At 40.8% G+C, this 16,757-nt stretch overlaps 1 protein-coding gene across 1 annotated transcript in view; it reads right to left on the minus strand.

The window, feature by feature from the left end:
• Window positions 1-544: 544 nt before the first annotated feature.
• MAPK8IP2 (mitogen-activated protein kinase 8 interacting protein 2) overlaps window positions 545-16,757 on the minus strand; it is an 84,758-nt gene continuing 68,545 nt past the window's right edge. The window contains exons 7-12 of the mRNA XM_040343147.1: window positions 16,053-16,222; window positions 9,865-9,974; window positions 7,027-7,137; window positions 4,871-4,941; window positions 3,245-3,343; window positions 545-2,016 (exon numbers count right to left, since the gene is read on the minus strand). Of these exons, the coding sequence (XP_040199081.1) occupies window positions 1,944-2,016; window positions 3,245-3,343; window positions 4,871-4,941; window positions 7,027-7,137; window positions 9,865-9,974; window positions 16,053-16,222 (634 nt within the window). The 3' untranslated portion in view covers window positions 545-1,943. The remainder of the gene's footprint in view (window positions 2,017-3,244; window positions 3,344-4,870; window positions 4,942-7,026; window positions 7,138-9,864; window positions 9,975-16,052; window positions 16,223-16,757) is intronic.

A 16,757-nucleotide genomic window follows, 5' to 3' on the forward strand; every position in this document is an offset into this window, starting at 1 on the left:
TGTTTCACTTGACCCTCCCTTCTAGATTTTAAGCTCTAACGAGCAGGGCCCTCTGATTCCTCCTGTATTGAATTGTATTGTAACTGTACTGTCTGCCCTCATATTGTAAAGCACCGTGCAAACTGTTGGCGCTATATAAAACCTGTAAAATAATAATAACTTTCTTGTAGTGTGCCGGCCTGTTAAACCTGATTTAGTCTCCAACGTCTTTATAAAGAGGCCTTGAAAGATCGAATAATATTGGTGACTGTGCATAACAACAACAGTTCTTATTTTCAGACACTTTTTGTAAGTGAGGTCCTCTTCATTTGATGCTATGTAGATATGTGTGTTCTGTTCTGAGCATTTCACATGAGTCAACACTGCAGATACGGACTCTCTATGCAAACACTTGACCTAGGATTTTACCTCGTCAGATAAAATGTTCCTACACAAAATACCTCAGCGAGTTCATAATTATTTTACATAAAGAAAATGTTGATTCTCCCTTAACAACAAACCTATTCCATGAATGTTTTTCCATGATATTCATGTTATGATTTTATAGGATTTTCCGTAGCATCCACTCGAGCGCATCACCTGTTGATATAGTGAGGGTATAGTCTCTATAGTGTCTACATTATCTTCATGCTGTACAGTCTGAATCTTCATGCCATTAACCCCTTCACTGCAGATTTGGCATAGAAAGGTCAGTGTCAGAACAACAGTAGGAGACAACAGGTAGGTTCTGATACACAAATGGGAGGAACAAAGCAGATAGCTGCTGATCACTAGCATGTGAGGGAGACAGTTATCAAATGCTACGCTGATCATAACTAACGGAAGCTGGGCTCCTCCAAAAAGCTCAATATGCCTCATCTCAAATGACAACTAAAATAATGCTTTTCTTTTCAAATACACCAGCTATCACACACGACTGTAACAGCACAGAATACACTGTAATGGCAGACGCTGTTACTCTCAGCATCATTAACAAGTTTAAAAGTCATGAGCAAGAAATTGATCATTTCATAAATAGTCTTCTACCCCATCATCAAGGAGAGCTGCCTCTGTCCTCCAGATCATAAAGCCACCAGAGGGCATTTGGGAGGTTGGTTGGCTGCACAAGAATGAGATTTAAGTTACATTTACGAAACAACAGAGTTTAGCTATGGGAAGCAGAAATGACTAGGATGTGCTTGCTTTTATGGGAAAGAGATACGCGTGGAGTAGATAAAGGAGATGAGCCTCGGCCTACTGCCAAAACCATTTACCCACATATCAGAAAATGTAGGAGGGTTAGAGTAATGAGCTGCAGTTTTGTCCAATTGTGTATGTTTAAAAAAGACACATCTGCACATTACCAGGGGGACTGCTTAAGAAGCTCTGTAGAGGTTCATATACATGCTCTCAAGGTGTGCTCTAGAAAGGAAGCCAACATCAAACTTTCCGCTGATCTGCAGCGAGGCATTAGATAAAGTGAAGTGTGCAGCAAGGAATGTGGGTCATTTCAGGTACTCTGCTGGTCTGGAGTCCAAAAGCCTTAACTCAATGCTCCCCAGTCTATAATATATGAGCTGTCCTGTTTAGACGCTCTGCATGATAGATTAAGGAAGTTGTTAACCCAACATGCTCTACTGCCTGAAGCAAGAAAGGGATTATTCTGAGAGGCACTGCAAACTTGGTCAGGAGTTAATGCAGAGTGCTAGCAAATTTACAGCAGGTGGGGGAGTAAAGTGAGAAGGAATAGAAGGGTTACAGGAGTTTCTCTGCAGTTTGCTGTAGGAAAGGGGTTAATGTGAGATATCCTGTACCGATGAAATGATATAGTTCTGTGGCTGGGGGATGTCAGGGATCATGCAGGCTCATTGCCTCTGGTGTCCTGGCTGGGTGACGATGACATTGAGATTTGTTTATATATTTATACCCCAAGAATCCCACCCTTAATATCTACAACCCCTTGGTTACTCCAAGTAAATATCTTCTGTGGGGCAACTGAACTCCACGTGTTCCTGGTAGAATTCTTGGAAAGCTCGTCTAGAAAGAGGAAAAAAAGGAATAGCGGTGATCACACACATCTCACATTCTGATTGTGGCACTTATCAAACATCAAAGAAAAGACACAGTTTTTATCTGGCAACTGAAGTCTCTGAGATGTGCTATTCATAGATGTCATAAATAAAACTGCATTTTTAACATCTGTTTTGTAGTAAAATATCTGTTTTATAAGTAGCACCTATTTATAAAGCAGCTTCAGCTAACCAATGCCATGTTATTAACAAAGATAATATTTGAGCAAATGTATACTGTAGAGACAATTTACTAGTTTAGACTTTCAGTTTTTTTTTCTTTGCCAAAAATGTAATTTTTTTGTCTCAAAACGAAGGAAATCTATTATTTTTAGCAGATCAATTATGAAAGGGGTTGTAAACCTACGTGTTTTTTCACCTTAATGCATCCTATGTAGTGTCCGGCCCCCCCAATTTACTTAACTGAGCCCCAAATTTCCGTGGGCACGTCCCCGACGTCCTGGCTTTGATTGGCTAGATCGATAGCAGCAATCAAATCCAATGGCGAAGGCTCTGGGGGACGGGGCCGAGTCATACACCTAACATCTATGGACGCAGAGAGTATGACTCAGGAGCGTGCCCACAAGGTAACCCCCTCAGAAGAGAGCTTCCCAGAGGGGGTTATCTAATGCGGGGAGGAGCCACGAGGGCCGCCGTGGGACTCCAGAACAGGAGGATCGGGGGCCATGCTGCGCAAAACAAACTGCACAGTGGAGGTAAGTTTGCCAAAAAAAAACACACAAACGTTTAGTGTCACTTGAAGAAGGAACTTTTTACCTTTTCAACAATCTGTATTTTTCATCATTGTTTATACTAAACTTTAATATCACATCTCTCTAGTCAATCATTTCCAAATTCACATTCAATTGTGGAAGAATTAGGTGAATTTAAATAAATTATTTTGCTATCCTTTATAAACAGGCCCTATATGTGTACCGGCAGGAGCTCAATCTAATGCCAAAATTCAGTGCAATCCATCAGTAGATTACTGTGTCTGCAGCAGTGGCAAATTGTAATTATCACTAATTGGCTAGTGTATCCTGTCATCTGCACAAACACATGCAATCCTGTAAGCAATGGTAATGGAAAACATGGTCATTATTGTGATCAGTCCACATTATGGTAAAAATTATCAGCAGTAAATTAGTAGTAAACACTACATGTTTACTCAGTCTGTCATTCTGTATTAAACTCACCCCACACATTCGGCTACACGTCGCATTGAATCCTGGGAAACAAAGACATGGCACGCAAATCGATTGAGGACTGGATGTTTTGTTATGAAGCCAAAGTAGCTGTAACAGCAAATGAACAACAGGTTAAAAATATGTAAATATCACATACATAAAAAGTGTGCCTCGAGATAACTAAAATATTACTGAGTGTAAGGGTGCAATCATCCCAGTGATAGCAATATTGGAAAGCTAGGGGCCCCTATTGTGCCCCCAGCATAAAAGAAGGAAATGGACTCTCGTTACCCAGGAGGTAACAACAAATGTAATTAAATAATGTACATTTTATTTATATAAAATATGTTAAAAAGGGGAAAGACACATATCCATATGTATAAATAAAAGCAATAAGTCTATTTGCTCTCTAGTTCATTTTCCTGTTCTTTTACGTTTTCCGTCTTCTCCCCTTCCTCCCTTTTCTTTTCCCTCTACCTTTTTCTGTTTTCCTTCCCCTTCCCTCTACTTTTTAACTCTCTGCCCCGCCCCCCCTTTCTTTCCTTTGTTTCCCTCCTCTCCATTCCTGGTTCCCTCTTTTTTCCCCCCACCCAACCTCCCCGCCACCCTTCTTTCTTCTCCTCTCTCCCTCCCTTTTCCCCCCTTTCCCCCTTTCTTTCCTTAAGACTCCCAGTTTCTACACCAAGAGATATGTGCTGCTTATAATATACAACCGTTTTTTGACTTATAGAAACGTGTGCCTGCGGTTGCAGTCGCCCCCCCCCCCCTCCGTGCCCGCCGTGGGGGAGCACCCTCGAGTGCCTTTAGCGTTGCTGCTGTCACTGGCTGCTGGTTACCCTGGTTAAGCAACACAATGGCCATAATAAAAAAAAATGTTTTCCCCCTTTCTATTTTGGCAATACTGAATATTACATCATTTGCAAAAGGCTGTTATTATGATTTATCGTCTCTACCCTAGATCAGTGATGGGGAACCTTGGCACCCCAGAAGTTTTGGAACTACATTTCCCATGATGCTCATGCAATCTGCAGTGTAGTTGAGCATTATGGGAAATGTAGTTCCAAAACATCTGGGGTGCCAAGGTTCGCCATCACTGACCTAGATGATAATAATTAACTACTTCCGAAGAAGCGGTTGTTAACACGAAACACGTAGAGGATTAACTAGAGGATGTGCCCTCAACATCATCTGAAGACAGCATACTACCAGCAAAAAACTATTTTAAAAAGATTGCTTGTATTCATACATATGAATATGTCTTTCCCCCCCTAAATTTTTTGTAGAAATATATTTTTTTATTTTATTACATAGGGGTAGCCCCTAGCTTTCCAATATAAATTCTGCAAACAGATGAACTGCAATTATCTTCATAATATTCTGCTTGCTAAAAGTTAAATAAAATAATTTAAAAACAGACAAGCACCTAAAAACCAAGAAATAATTAACCAATATAAAAATAAAATGAGACAAACAACTCCCATGAATTGTCATTTTGTTATGACTGTTTGCCTTTAGTTATTTTATTTGTGAAAAGAAAAACACTGACCATGCTTTTGCCTATAACTAACATTTGCCCAAATGTAATCTGCTAAGAGGTGCACATATCCCAGTTCCTAAAATCATGTAATTTCTCACCAGCTGTTACGTGGATGACAACCACAAAAGGAAATATTCTTCATCTGGAAGAAATGACTGCAGCGCTCATCCTGCAGAATAACAAATCAGAACCATATTATAAGACAAACGATCTTGACAATCAGTTGTAAAGTAACTTGAAATGACAGCTAGTCCCTTCATTTCCAATTGAAAATATTCTTTGCAATTGTTTGCATCTCTCAACTTGTTCTAAAAGTGTTAAATTGGCTAAATAGGGGTCAGTGCCGTAGCATAACATAATGTTGAGTTTTAACCACTTGATTACCGAGCCTGTTTTTCAGATTCGGTGTTTACGAGACTAAAACAGTTTTTTTTGCTAGAAAATTACTTAAAACCCCCAAACATTATATATATATTTTTTTCTAACACCCTAGAGAATAAAATGGCAGTCATTGCAATACAATTTTTTTTATATATTGTGAAAGATAATGACATGTTGGGATAAAATGATACCCAACATGTCATGCTTAAAAATTGCGCCCGCTCGTGGCATGGCGTCAAACTTTTACCCTTCAAAATCTCAATAGGCGACGTTTAAAAAATTCTACAGGTTGCATTTTTTGAGCTACAGAGTAGGTCTAGGGCTAGAATTATTGCTCTCGTATTAGTTACTATAATACCCCATAAAGCCAAGTGTGCAATGCATATTTACTATACATAGTATTGTAATGTTAAAGTAGAACTAATCCCAACAATTTAACAATTTTCCCAAAGCAATTAAATCCAAGGCATGCCAAGGATTTTATGGCTGGAACTTATCATCCTGTCCCCGTCAACTCTTCTCTACCTTTAACTCTCTACTTCATCCTCCACTGCCTCCACCCACTAACTCACTCACTGCCATGGAGATTGCCAATCATTTCAAACATAAGATTGATACAATTTGTGAGGAGGTCTCCACTGTACAGATACCTTCTCCACTTAACACTCCATGTCTACAGGTACAATCATTACTTCCCTCATTCAACCCCACCACTATAGATGAGGTTGCTAAACTTCTTTCTAACGTCCAGCTAACCACCTGCCCCCTGGACTCTGTTTCTTCACAAATGCTACGTTCACCCTCTGCCTCTTTCCTACACTCTCTCACATCTTCAATCTCTACCTCTCTTCTGGCATCTTCTTCAACTCTCTAAAACATGCACTAGACACCCCCCATACCTAAAAAGCTTGAACTGGACTCCACCAATCTTAACAACCTACGCCTCATCTCCCTGCTTCCCTCTTTATCCAAACCCCTTGAACGTTTGGTCTACAACCAACTGAGCAACCACTTCACCGAGAATAGCTTTCTCGATCCCCTTCAGTGTGGATTTCGCCCTAAACAATCCACAGAAACTGCTCTCCTAAAATTCAGAAACAATCTACTAATGACCAAAGCCAATGGACACTATTCTGTACTCCTACTCCTGGACCTTTCTGATGCCTTTGATGTGGTTGAACACCCCCTCTTTTTTGAAAGACTCAACGCCTTTGGTCCCCATGACTCTACTCTTCACTGGTTCTTATCCTACCTATCCAAACTTACAATTCTACTTCCTCCTCTCCTCTTCCTTTCTCTGTCGGGGTCCCCCAAGGTTCTGTTCTTGGACCTCTCTTATTCTTGATCTACACCTCCTTGGTCAGCTGATAGCCTCCAATGGTTTCCAATACCATCTCTACCCTGATTACATCCAAATGTATCTCTCTACCCCTCAGCTCATGCCTTCAGTCTCCTCGTGTATCACTAATTTACTAAAAGACATATCGAACTGAATGTCACACCACTTCCTAAAACTCATTCTATACAAAACTGAGCTCCAAGTTTTTCCCTCTCTGTCAAGATTGATGGCACAACTATCAGCCCATTCTCACATGCCAATATGTAATCCTGGACTCTGAACTATCCTTTCAACCCCACGTCAAATCACTGTCCAAATCTTGCCACCTCAACCTCCGCAACATCTCCAAAATACGCTCATTTGGAACTGTAACCATCTATGGTGGCCTTCCAGTTCATTTGAGGTGTCCTCAGAAACGATTCAAATTGCAAGAATAGGGCACAATAAGGGAATAAAGTTTCTATAACCCTAACCTCTAAGTCAATATTTGAATATTAACGTTGTTTCAAATGTAAAAAAAAAAAAAATGTTTACCTCTGGCCTGTCATTTCCTCTTAGGATGAGTTTTACACCACGCGGGGAAATCTCCAGTTCACAGCTGGCTGGCGGTCGCAGGTGTACTGTCAGTTTCCTTGCAGTTGCAATCTAATTGTACAATAAGAAATAGCACACAGCAGTTCATCACAGTTGCTGGTATTTTAAACCTTAACAATCACTTCATACAGTGGAAGCAGGTATTAATGGATAAGTTCACTTTTATGGAAAAAATAATAAATGCACAGGGAATAAAGTGTATTATTACATGTTTACATTACATTGTTACATGTTACACTCTAAATACGGGTGTAACGTGTTCTAAAAAGCAAACATAGCCATTTAATCAATATTCAGCCTCTCATTTCACTCTGTCCTAGTACCATCATGCAGTATACTTTGCTATCATCTGTGTATTAGGGAAAAAAACAGGGTGAACAGATATCTGCGCTAACTAGAAACACGATAGTATTAGTACAAAGCGGCTAGCACAGTTTGTAGATAAAGCAAACAAAAATAATAGAGTCCAATAGTGCAGTGCTCCAGTAAATAAAAAATTATAATAATAATAATATGAATATAAAAGTCCAAATAAGTATGATCATCAATGAAGTTGAAATAAAGGGCCTCCACCAAAGCTTCAGTGTGCAGACAAAGAAACACACCACACCCTTGTGCAATCAGTCTGCCTACCAGAAAGACATCATTATGGGCATGAAAATCAAATGATGCATAGGTCAGTGGCAGTCTCACTCCAAACAGGATGTATGGCTGAAAATGATGGTCCACAAACAGCGTCAAAGGTAAAGGACGTCCAGAACTCACAAGGACCCAAAAGTCTACATTGCGTTCATCAGCTGGAGTGTGTGTAACCAAAAATGCAGCGAGGAAACAGCAATAGTGAAGCCCGTAGGTAAAAGCAACACGCAGTTTATTGTATGGTACTTACAGGAACAAACAGGCAACAAAACATATAACAACTCTGCGGCTCATTGCGTACTTGTATCGGCCAGCCTAACATGTTTCATCCTATGTGGATATCATCAGAGAACATGTTAGGCTGGCCGATACAAGTAAGCTATGAGCCGCGGAGTTCTTATATGTTTTGATGCCTGTTTGTTCCTGTAAGTACCATACAATAAACTGCGTGTTTCTTTTACCTACGGGCTTCACTATTGCTGTTTCCTCTCTGAATTTTTGGTTACACTCCTGCTGATGAACGCAATGTAGAATTTGGGGTCCTTGTGAGTTCTGGACGTCCTTTACCTTTGACACTGTTTGTGGACCATCATTTTCATCCATACATCCTGTTTGGAGTGAGGCCCCGTACACACGGCCGAGGAACTCGACGTGCCAAACACATCGAGTTCCTCGGCCAGTTCAGCCCTGAAGCCGCCGAGGAGCTCGGCGGGCCGAGAGCTCCCATAGAACAACGAGGAAATAGAGAACATGCCGAGGTCCTCGTCGGCTTCCTCGGCCGAAAGTGTACACACGGCCGGGTTTCTCGGCAGAATTCAGCCAGAAACTCGGTCGGAAGCTGAATTCTGCCGAGGAAACTGGTCGTGTGTACGGGGCCTGAGACTGCCACTGACCTATGCATCATTTGATTTTCATGCCCATAATGATGTCTTTCTGGTAAGCAGACTGATTGCACAAGGGTGTGGTGTGTTTCTTTGTCTGCACACTGAAGCTTTGGTGGAGGTCCGTTATTTCAACTTCATTGATGATCATACTTATTTGGACTTTTATATTCATATTATTATAATTTTTTATTCACTGGAGCGCTGCACTATTGGACTCTATCTGTGTATTAGTGCATGCCACAGAAATTAAGGCTTCCGTAATGAGGATAATCATCCTAAAAGTAATAGTTTTATCCTGTTTTGCAAATAAGGAGCTCCTATTCATCGTGTATTTAGAGAGTATAGAAACCCAACATTTCATATTCCTGATATGTGTCTGCTGTACTATGTACTTGTATAAAAAGTATCCTGTTCTCTTTGTATTGCTTCCTTTGTGTGAAATCCCTGGTGTTCCTGCCAGCCCCTCTGTTTACCTATTACAAACTGACCACACTAAGACCCCTTTCACACTGGGGCATTTTTCAGTCGCTTTGGCGTTAAAAAAATCACATGTAAAGCGCCTGAAAGAAGCCGCATCTGCAACCCCAATGTGAAAGCCCGAGTGCTTTCAGAGCCCTTTCACACTGCCAGCTCCCGAAAAATGCTAAGACCCCTTTCACACTGCAGCATTTTTCAGGCGCTTTGGCGTTAGAAAAAGCGCCTCAATGGAAAGGGGCACTTTAGGAGCAATGTATTCACTGCTCCTAAAGCGCTGCAAAGAATCTGCTTGCAGGACTTTTTTTTACGGCCTGCCAACGCAGCGAGCGCCTCAGTGTGAAAGAGTTTGGGCTTTCACATTGGGATTGCAGATGAGGCTTCTTTCAGGCGCTTTACAGGTGCTTTTTTAAAGTGCCTAAAAAAGCCCCAGTGTGAAAGGGGTCTAAGCAGGAGAACACATCATGGTCCATTCTCTAGCTGGGAACTCAGCCTGTTCTCCTCCAATGATCAGACTTGTCCTGACACACACTTCTTGCACAGCCTTTTACTGGAAAGCTCAGTGTTCTGCTGTTTCTCCTCCCCTAGCTCTTATGCAGCTGAGAACAGAGGGAATGCGATCAATTATAAAAAAAGTTTTTAGAATGTTTTTTTTTATATATTTATACTAATGTTTTGCCTTTCATTTCTATTTTAAACTGAATGAGTTGTTTTACAAGGTGATTGTTTACAATCACTTCAGGATTGTCTGAAAGATGCCTTCGGTATAAAAGGGTCTTACCTTCTGCATAGCTGCACATAAGATACCATTGCCTTGATGATGTGGAACCTCCACTGAACCCAAAAACTGCACATCAAACATCTGGACCCAGGGAGAATTTCCTTTGAGAACTGCAGGGTAATTAAAAAAAGTTTATTGTTGATAATTTTCTGGCATTAAAGAAAACCCATATAGAGAAAAAAGGCTGCCTCCCTATGAAAATGCTATTTGCATGGCTGCGTCTGGCTTCAATACTTTCCTAATTTGCTTCTTTTTTTTCCCAGCACTGAATACACTGATACAGCAATGACAGCCACCGCATTTCTCTCAATACAGATTCCCTTTAACAGTTTTAGAAAAGTTGCAACAAAAGCAGCTATGCTTAAACATTTGCCTAATAAACTAAAAAAAAAAGCAATAGTATTTTAGGCAAACGTGCTACTGCTAAAAGTAAGTATGTACAAGAGACTGGTCCAAAGACAGACAAGAGCAGCAGAGGTTGTTGTTCCCCATTTTGTGAATACAGAAAGAGGAATCCTCACATTTCTGGTTCTCATTCTCTTTCATCTGATTTATGTGTACTATGTTTGTATGGAAAATACGATTTTTGTACTCACTGTAAAATTCTTTACTTGGAGTCCATTGAGGGACACAGGGAGTCTTTCACTTTTGGGTTATACTGCTGCCTACATAAGGAATCGACACTAGCAAACAAAAAAAACAAACTGCAGGCCAGCCTAGAATAATCTCTCCTACTTTCAGCATATCTCAGTTTTGTAGAAAGCAATATCGAGAGCATGATTAACCACTTCAGCTCCGGAAGGTTTTACCCCTTCATGACCAGGCCATTTTTAACTGACAATTGCATGGTCATGCAACACTACACAAACTAAATTTATATAATTTTTTTCACACAAATAGAGCTTTCTTTTGGTAACCTCTGGGTTTTTATTTATTTGATTATATAAACAAAAATAAAAATGACAATTTAAAAAAAATATATATATTTTTTACTTGGGATAAAAAATATATCCCATAAAAAAATTATAATAAAATCTCTTAATACATTTTAGCCAAAATGTATTCTACTTTTCTATACTAGTAATGGTGGTGATTAGGGACTTATAGCGGGACGGCTGGCAATCTGACACTAGCCAATACTTTGTGGCAACTAACTGCCACTGCCACATTATTACAGTGAATAGTGCTAATAACACTGGGCAGGAAGGGGCTAACATCTAGGGCAATCAAGAAGTTAAACATGTGCCTAACAAGTGTCTATGTGTGTACTGTGTACTGATTTTACTGGGGATACAGTTGCTTAGCAGGGAATGAAAAATCAACAAGATCCCCTGTCACTGAACACAGCTTTGTGTTGTTTACACTCACAAAGCTGTGTTGTGGGAAGATCAGAGTTGATTGCCGGTGGTCAATCACTGGACAGGACCCAGTGGTATGCCTGTGTTGTGACGAATCACAGAACAGCCAGGCAGGTGGGCGCACGCCCCCTACCTGGTAATGCAGAAAATGCGATCGGCAAGTGGCTGTGTGCCTCAATGGACTCCAAAAAAAGTATTTTATGGCAAGCACTAAAACAAAAATTATATTTTCTCTCTCATCTAATGAGGAACACAAAATATTTTCACCTTCAAGAACTCCAAAGGCAGTTCAACTGAGTAGCGGGCAACAAAAAATACGCTAGCAGGGCCATAAAAACAACTAGGAGAACTAGGGACTGCCTGCAGCTCTAAAAGTGGCCTGAATGACTTTATGTCAAAAAATGCCAGACCAGGGCTGTCATTAGAAATCACAGGGCATGAACAACCTGCCTGACAGGACGCCCGCCCCTGAAAATCTCAAAACTATATTTTCACCAAAAATACACAAAAATCAATATCAAAGGACTTGAACCAAACATAACTTACCCAATTCCTGCTAAATCTAAAAGATAAAACTGCATTGAGTTAATAAAGTTCTGTGTGCAAATTAGGTTTTGGGGCTCATTCACATAGATGCTTGTCCTTTACAGCGGGAATCTGTTTTTGTTTCCTTTAATGTGGCTATTGCTGTGTTCAGGTAGCCTATGATATGCTATGAGGACGCAGCAGCTGGCACACCTGCACACTTATCAAATTAGGACCTGCAGCTGTGTTCATACAGCCACTGCATCCTCATAGAATAACAGGTGGTTCCAGCTCATTCACACTGTGTGGGCCAGGGAACCCCTGTGAAAGAGCCCTTCATTTTTTAATTGTTTTTTTCACAATTTCTTTTTTTACTTTTTTTTTTTTTATTATTACTTACATTTTTTTTTTCAAATCCATTGGGAACAGGCTTAGGTGATATATCAGGGGTCTAAATAGACCCCTGACATCTCACCTTTGAGAAAGAGAAATGAATTGAGGTCACAGATCCTTCGATTCCTTTCTCCACAGCCTCAAGTTGAATAGTATACAGAGGCTTCTGTTCATTCATAAACTGAAGCAGAGTAAAAAACAGTTTTGAACGTACACAGGAGTGATCGGTATTGACACACAGGGGGGAAATCAGATGTGGGCAGTACACGGAGGGGGATTGGTGCGGTGGGGCAGAGGGACAATTACAGAATCATGAACTGTGTCTTTTCCTCCAGCAGCTGAAAGATGGCGGTAGGAAGAGGGGAGAAACCGACTTTCAGCTACTGTAGGGAGAGACACAGTGCATTATTCTGTAATTGTCCTCCCATCCTTCTGCACGGATCCCCCCGCCTGTCCAGGCCCCCCTGTGTGTCCAGGCCCCCTACAGGTGCGGCGGTACCCCTCTGTAGGTAGATAAAAAGGAAGTCCTCAACCTCAACACCACCTTGTCCCTATGTAAAACCAAAAAGGATTCCTTAAAGTATAAGGCCACCAGTTCAGACACTCCTCTTAAAGAGGTAATGTCTAAGAGAAATACCACCTAGTCAGTGAGAGTACAGAGAAGAATTCCTCTAATTGGTTTCAAACACCATTTTTGAAGTGCAGAGAGAACCATGGAATCCCATAGGAATGAAAAGGGGGAGCTACATGGGAGACTCCCTGCAGAGTGAGAGGCCAATGATCTCTGAAACAAGATAGCAAGAGCATCAACATGATCTTTGGTAGTACTGAGAGCCAAACACTGGTCCAGACCCAGCTGTAGAAAGGAGAGGGTCTTATCAGGTCACAGTACCACATCTGCATGCACCGGTTTGGAGTAATGAGGATCACCAGAAAGCCCTCCATCTTGATCATGGGAAGCAGAAGAGAAAGAAATTTTAGGGTGAAGGAAAGGCATAAATCAGTGTGTACTGGGTCCACAAAGTCACCAGAACATACACAAGAGGATCCCTGTGTCTAGATACAAACATGTGCAGTTTTTTGTTGAACCTGAAGGCCAGGAATGCTGCTTCTGGCCTCTACCTCTACCTAGAGCCATGGAAAAACCTCTGGTTCCTCCATGATGATTGATATACACCACTGTTGTGACTGATTGGATAACTGGTCAAACAGTGCAGGGACAGCCAAATTGCCAGGATGATGATCAGGAGACTAGATTCATCAGATGACCAAGTCCCCTTGCTCTAAAAGGATTCTCAGGACACCACACAGTCGGATTTCTGAACCACAAAACCAGAAACAACCTGGTCCAGATTAGTCTGTCTGGGAACTGGACAGATTTGTCCCAGATTGACAAAACGTTATCATCAAATGTAGAGGTCTGGAGTGAAACTGGGCAAATAGGACTGCCCCGCAGGGGATTTCCATCAGACTCAGGACTCTCATTCAAAAGCCAAGAGTCGGACAAGTACAAACCTAGGAGAGTTTGACGTTCCTCCTGAAGGAGAAACAATCTGGCCTCAGCTGTATCTAGGTTAAGGATCTGAACTGTTGTAATGTCTGAATGGTTAAAGCAACATTATCCAACAGAGCCTTCTCTGGCTGTTTCCTCAACAGGAGGTCTTCTAAGTATTCATCTAAGTATTACACAATGGGGATCCCAGTAGAGTGTAGTAGAATAAGTAGTAGGGCCAGCACTTTGGTGAACACCGGATGTGTAGACAAGAGGCAGAATAAAAGGACCAACAAATTGAAAGGGCAGGGGACCCACAGCAAATGCTGAAAATAGCACTGGTAGAAACAACAGGCTAATCCTCTAATTCTAGAGAAGTGAGCACTGCATTGATGAGAGCGGAAACTGTCTCGTTCAACTAGGGAGTTATGGCAGTTGACTGATTTCTCAGAAGCATTCTCAGCAGTCAAAGACTGGAACGATTCAGAGAAAGAGTTTTTGTGGCAATTGCTCAGAACTCGCTAAAGCCATGGGTAAATCAGCCAGAAAATCTACAGGAAAAAGCACAGAACATGGCTTATGGCCTATGCAGTCAAAGTCAGTAAATACCTGGGTGATTTGAGTCATAAAGTCTTGCACAACAATAATAAAAACCTCAGCAGAAAGGGCAGAGGAACTGGCAACACTCAACTGAGCAAAGGAAAACTTGGACGGTGGAATAGACTCTGGTATATGCAGGTAAAATGATTGCCATCTGCAGATGTCAGCTGCTTTAGTGGGTGTGCTGCAGTCTAGGTAAATGAGCTCCTGGCGCTTGGCCTGACTGGCCTACTTGCAAAAGAGTTATTAGAGACAAGGCAAGAGTCTGAAACGTGCCCTACGAGGAACCCAATGCCAGAAGTTGGGGGTCCAAACACAGCACTCCAAAAGTCAAGCTGTGGATGGTCACACCAAAACGCTCCAAATAAAGAGTCCAGCTCCAGCAGTGATTTAGAGAAGAGTATTAAATGAAGGGGGAAAAAAAGTGCTAGAAAAAATAGGCTAGTCATTCCCACAGAAGAAATGACATCCATTCTCCTATAACAATAAATGGATTTTAAGATCAAGCATAATATAATGTATATTTTAGTGAAAATAAATTGGAGCTGATTTACTAAAGAAGAAGGGAATTTTAATGACTGTTCAGTTAGCTTAGCGTATAGAATGAAATGGTTATGTTTTTTTTAGCTGTTAACATTATTAATGCTAGGGTATTTGAAGTTTCACCTTCTGTGTATTCACTTTCACTGTTTATATTTTTCTACCAAAGGTCTTATAAAATAGTCTAGGTGACTCTCTATAGCCAACACCAGGCCCTGGAAATATCAGCTTTACCATAATGTGGGTCTTTTTGAGTTATTTCAGACTGCCAAGGAACAAAGAGGATTAGCAAGACACATACAATGTGGGCAGGGCTATCAAGCAGGTATTATAGCCTGTGTATGTAATGGGCAAATATGGGTGCCTCTTACATATATATTTATTTACAAATAATACACGCAAATATTTTTTTTAATAAAAAACACATTAATAAGATTATGTAAGAAGTCAGTGAGAAAAAATAAAATTTATGTCGGTAATTCGACTGGCAGAGGCGCCTGATGTGGTTCTTCAAAGGATAGGCATGAATCATCTGCTTTGGTAAAACGTCCAATTACTTTATTTCACAGAATAAAATGTGTTTTGTAGCTTTAAATTGACACTTCCTTCTACATATGATCCACCTAGATGACATCATTGCCACAAACTCTACATCTAGTGGCTGATAGAGTATTTCTCTAGTGGCACACACCACCAGCTAAATCTAGACACCAATTTTATCACCTTGATCTGAGGAAGTGGTAATTTATAGGCACAAAATTATTTTTATTTGGTAAAATAAAGTAGTTGGATGTTTTACTAAAGTATATGACTCATGCCTATCCTTTTGAATAACCACATTGAGCATTTCTGCCAATGAGCTTTTTTTTTTCCACTGACTCTTACCTATCCGTTCATCCACCGGAGAATACCACAAAGCACTCAGGATGGGAATGCTGGAGAAACAGTGAGTGACCACACCGACCATGTGTGGAGACAGGTATTCGAAAGGCTGCATGCTTCCCCCTTGCTAGGTGATCGCAGTCTTAGCAGTTGTAAGTCTCTTTTGACCCTTTGTCCTTTTATTGTGGAAGCATTTTTGTTTCTGAACTAATCTACTACACTATAAGGGCTCTCCTATCTCCCGGTCTTTTCTTTTTCGGTGGACACTCCAGGGTCCAGTGGTCAGCTCCCCAGGATTCTTCAGTCCCCAATCTACCACCACACCCTAGACCCTATGAATAAGATTATGTACACTATGCAGATCACTTCACTTGTTAAAAAAAAAAAATGTTGCTTACCAACATTCTCTTTTACAGGACAGACAACCTCATGGGCATAAAATGAAGGAAAAATTCCTCTCTCTCCCGTTCTCATGTTATAGCCATGACACCAAGAACCGTCCTCACATTCCACCAGTAATGGGTCATCAACATCTAGTTCAAGCTCATCTTCATGACGAGGAATAAACCTAAGTAGCAAGGACACAAAAAGCAGAAGTTAAAGCTATGTGGCTAGTTTAAGGGCCCGTGTCGGCGGGCTTTTGTTTACTTGAAGCATGCTTTGCATTTCCATAAAAGTATATGGGAACTCAAAACCTGCTTGCAGCAGGTCAAACCCAATTTAAAAGGAGATTAATTACAAGTCTCATAAATTCTGAATAATCTCAAACACGGCTTAAACTGATGCCATGAAACAATTAATTAAATAATTAAAACAATTCATACTATAACGAATATGTAACTTGGCTTTGGGTCTGATCTATGGAATCAGGAGGCAGAAAATATACTTTACTGTATGTACTGCCCATGGCAACAAATCAAATGCCACCCAATGTCAAATATTTAACATGCCACTTCAATTAAGATAAGGCTCCATACTCCACCATTACATCTCAGGTGTTGGCTAGATTAAAGGGATAGTTTACCTTTTTAAAAAAAAATGAAAAAGGTGAACTATCACCATACACCTTCTCCACCTCCGCCCCGGACGCTGAACTTACCTTC

Source organism: Rana temporaria, chromosome 3, assembly GCF_905171775.1.
Source record: "Rana temporaria chromosome 3, aRanTem1.1, whole genome shotgun sequence".
In the NCBI taxonomy this organism is placed as follows: domain Eukaryota; kingdom Metazoa; phylum Chordata; class Amphibia; order Anura; family Ranidae; genus Rana; species Rana temporaria.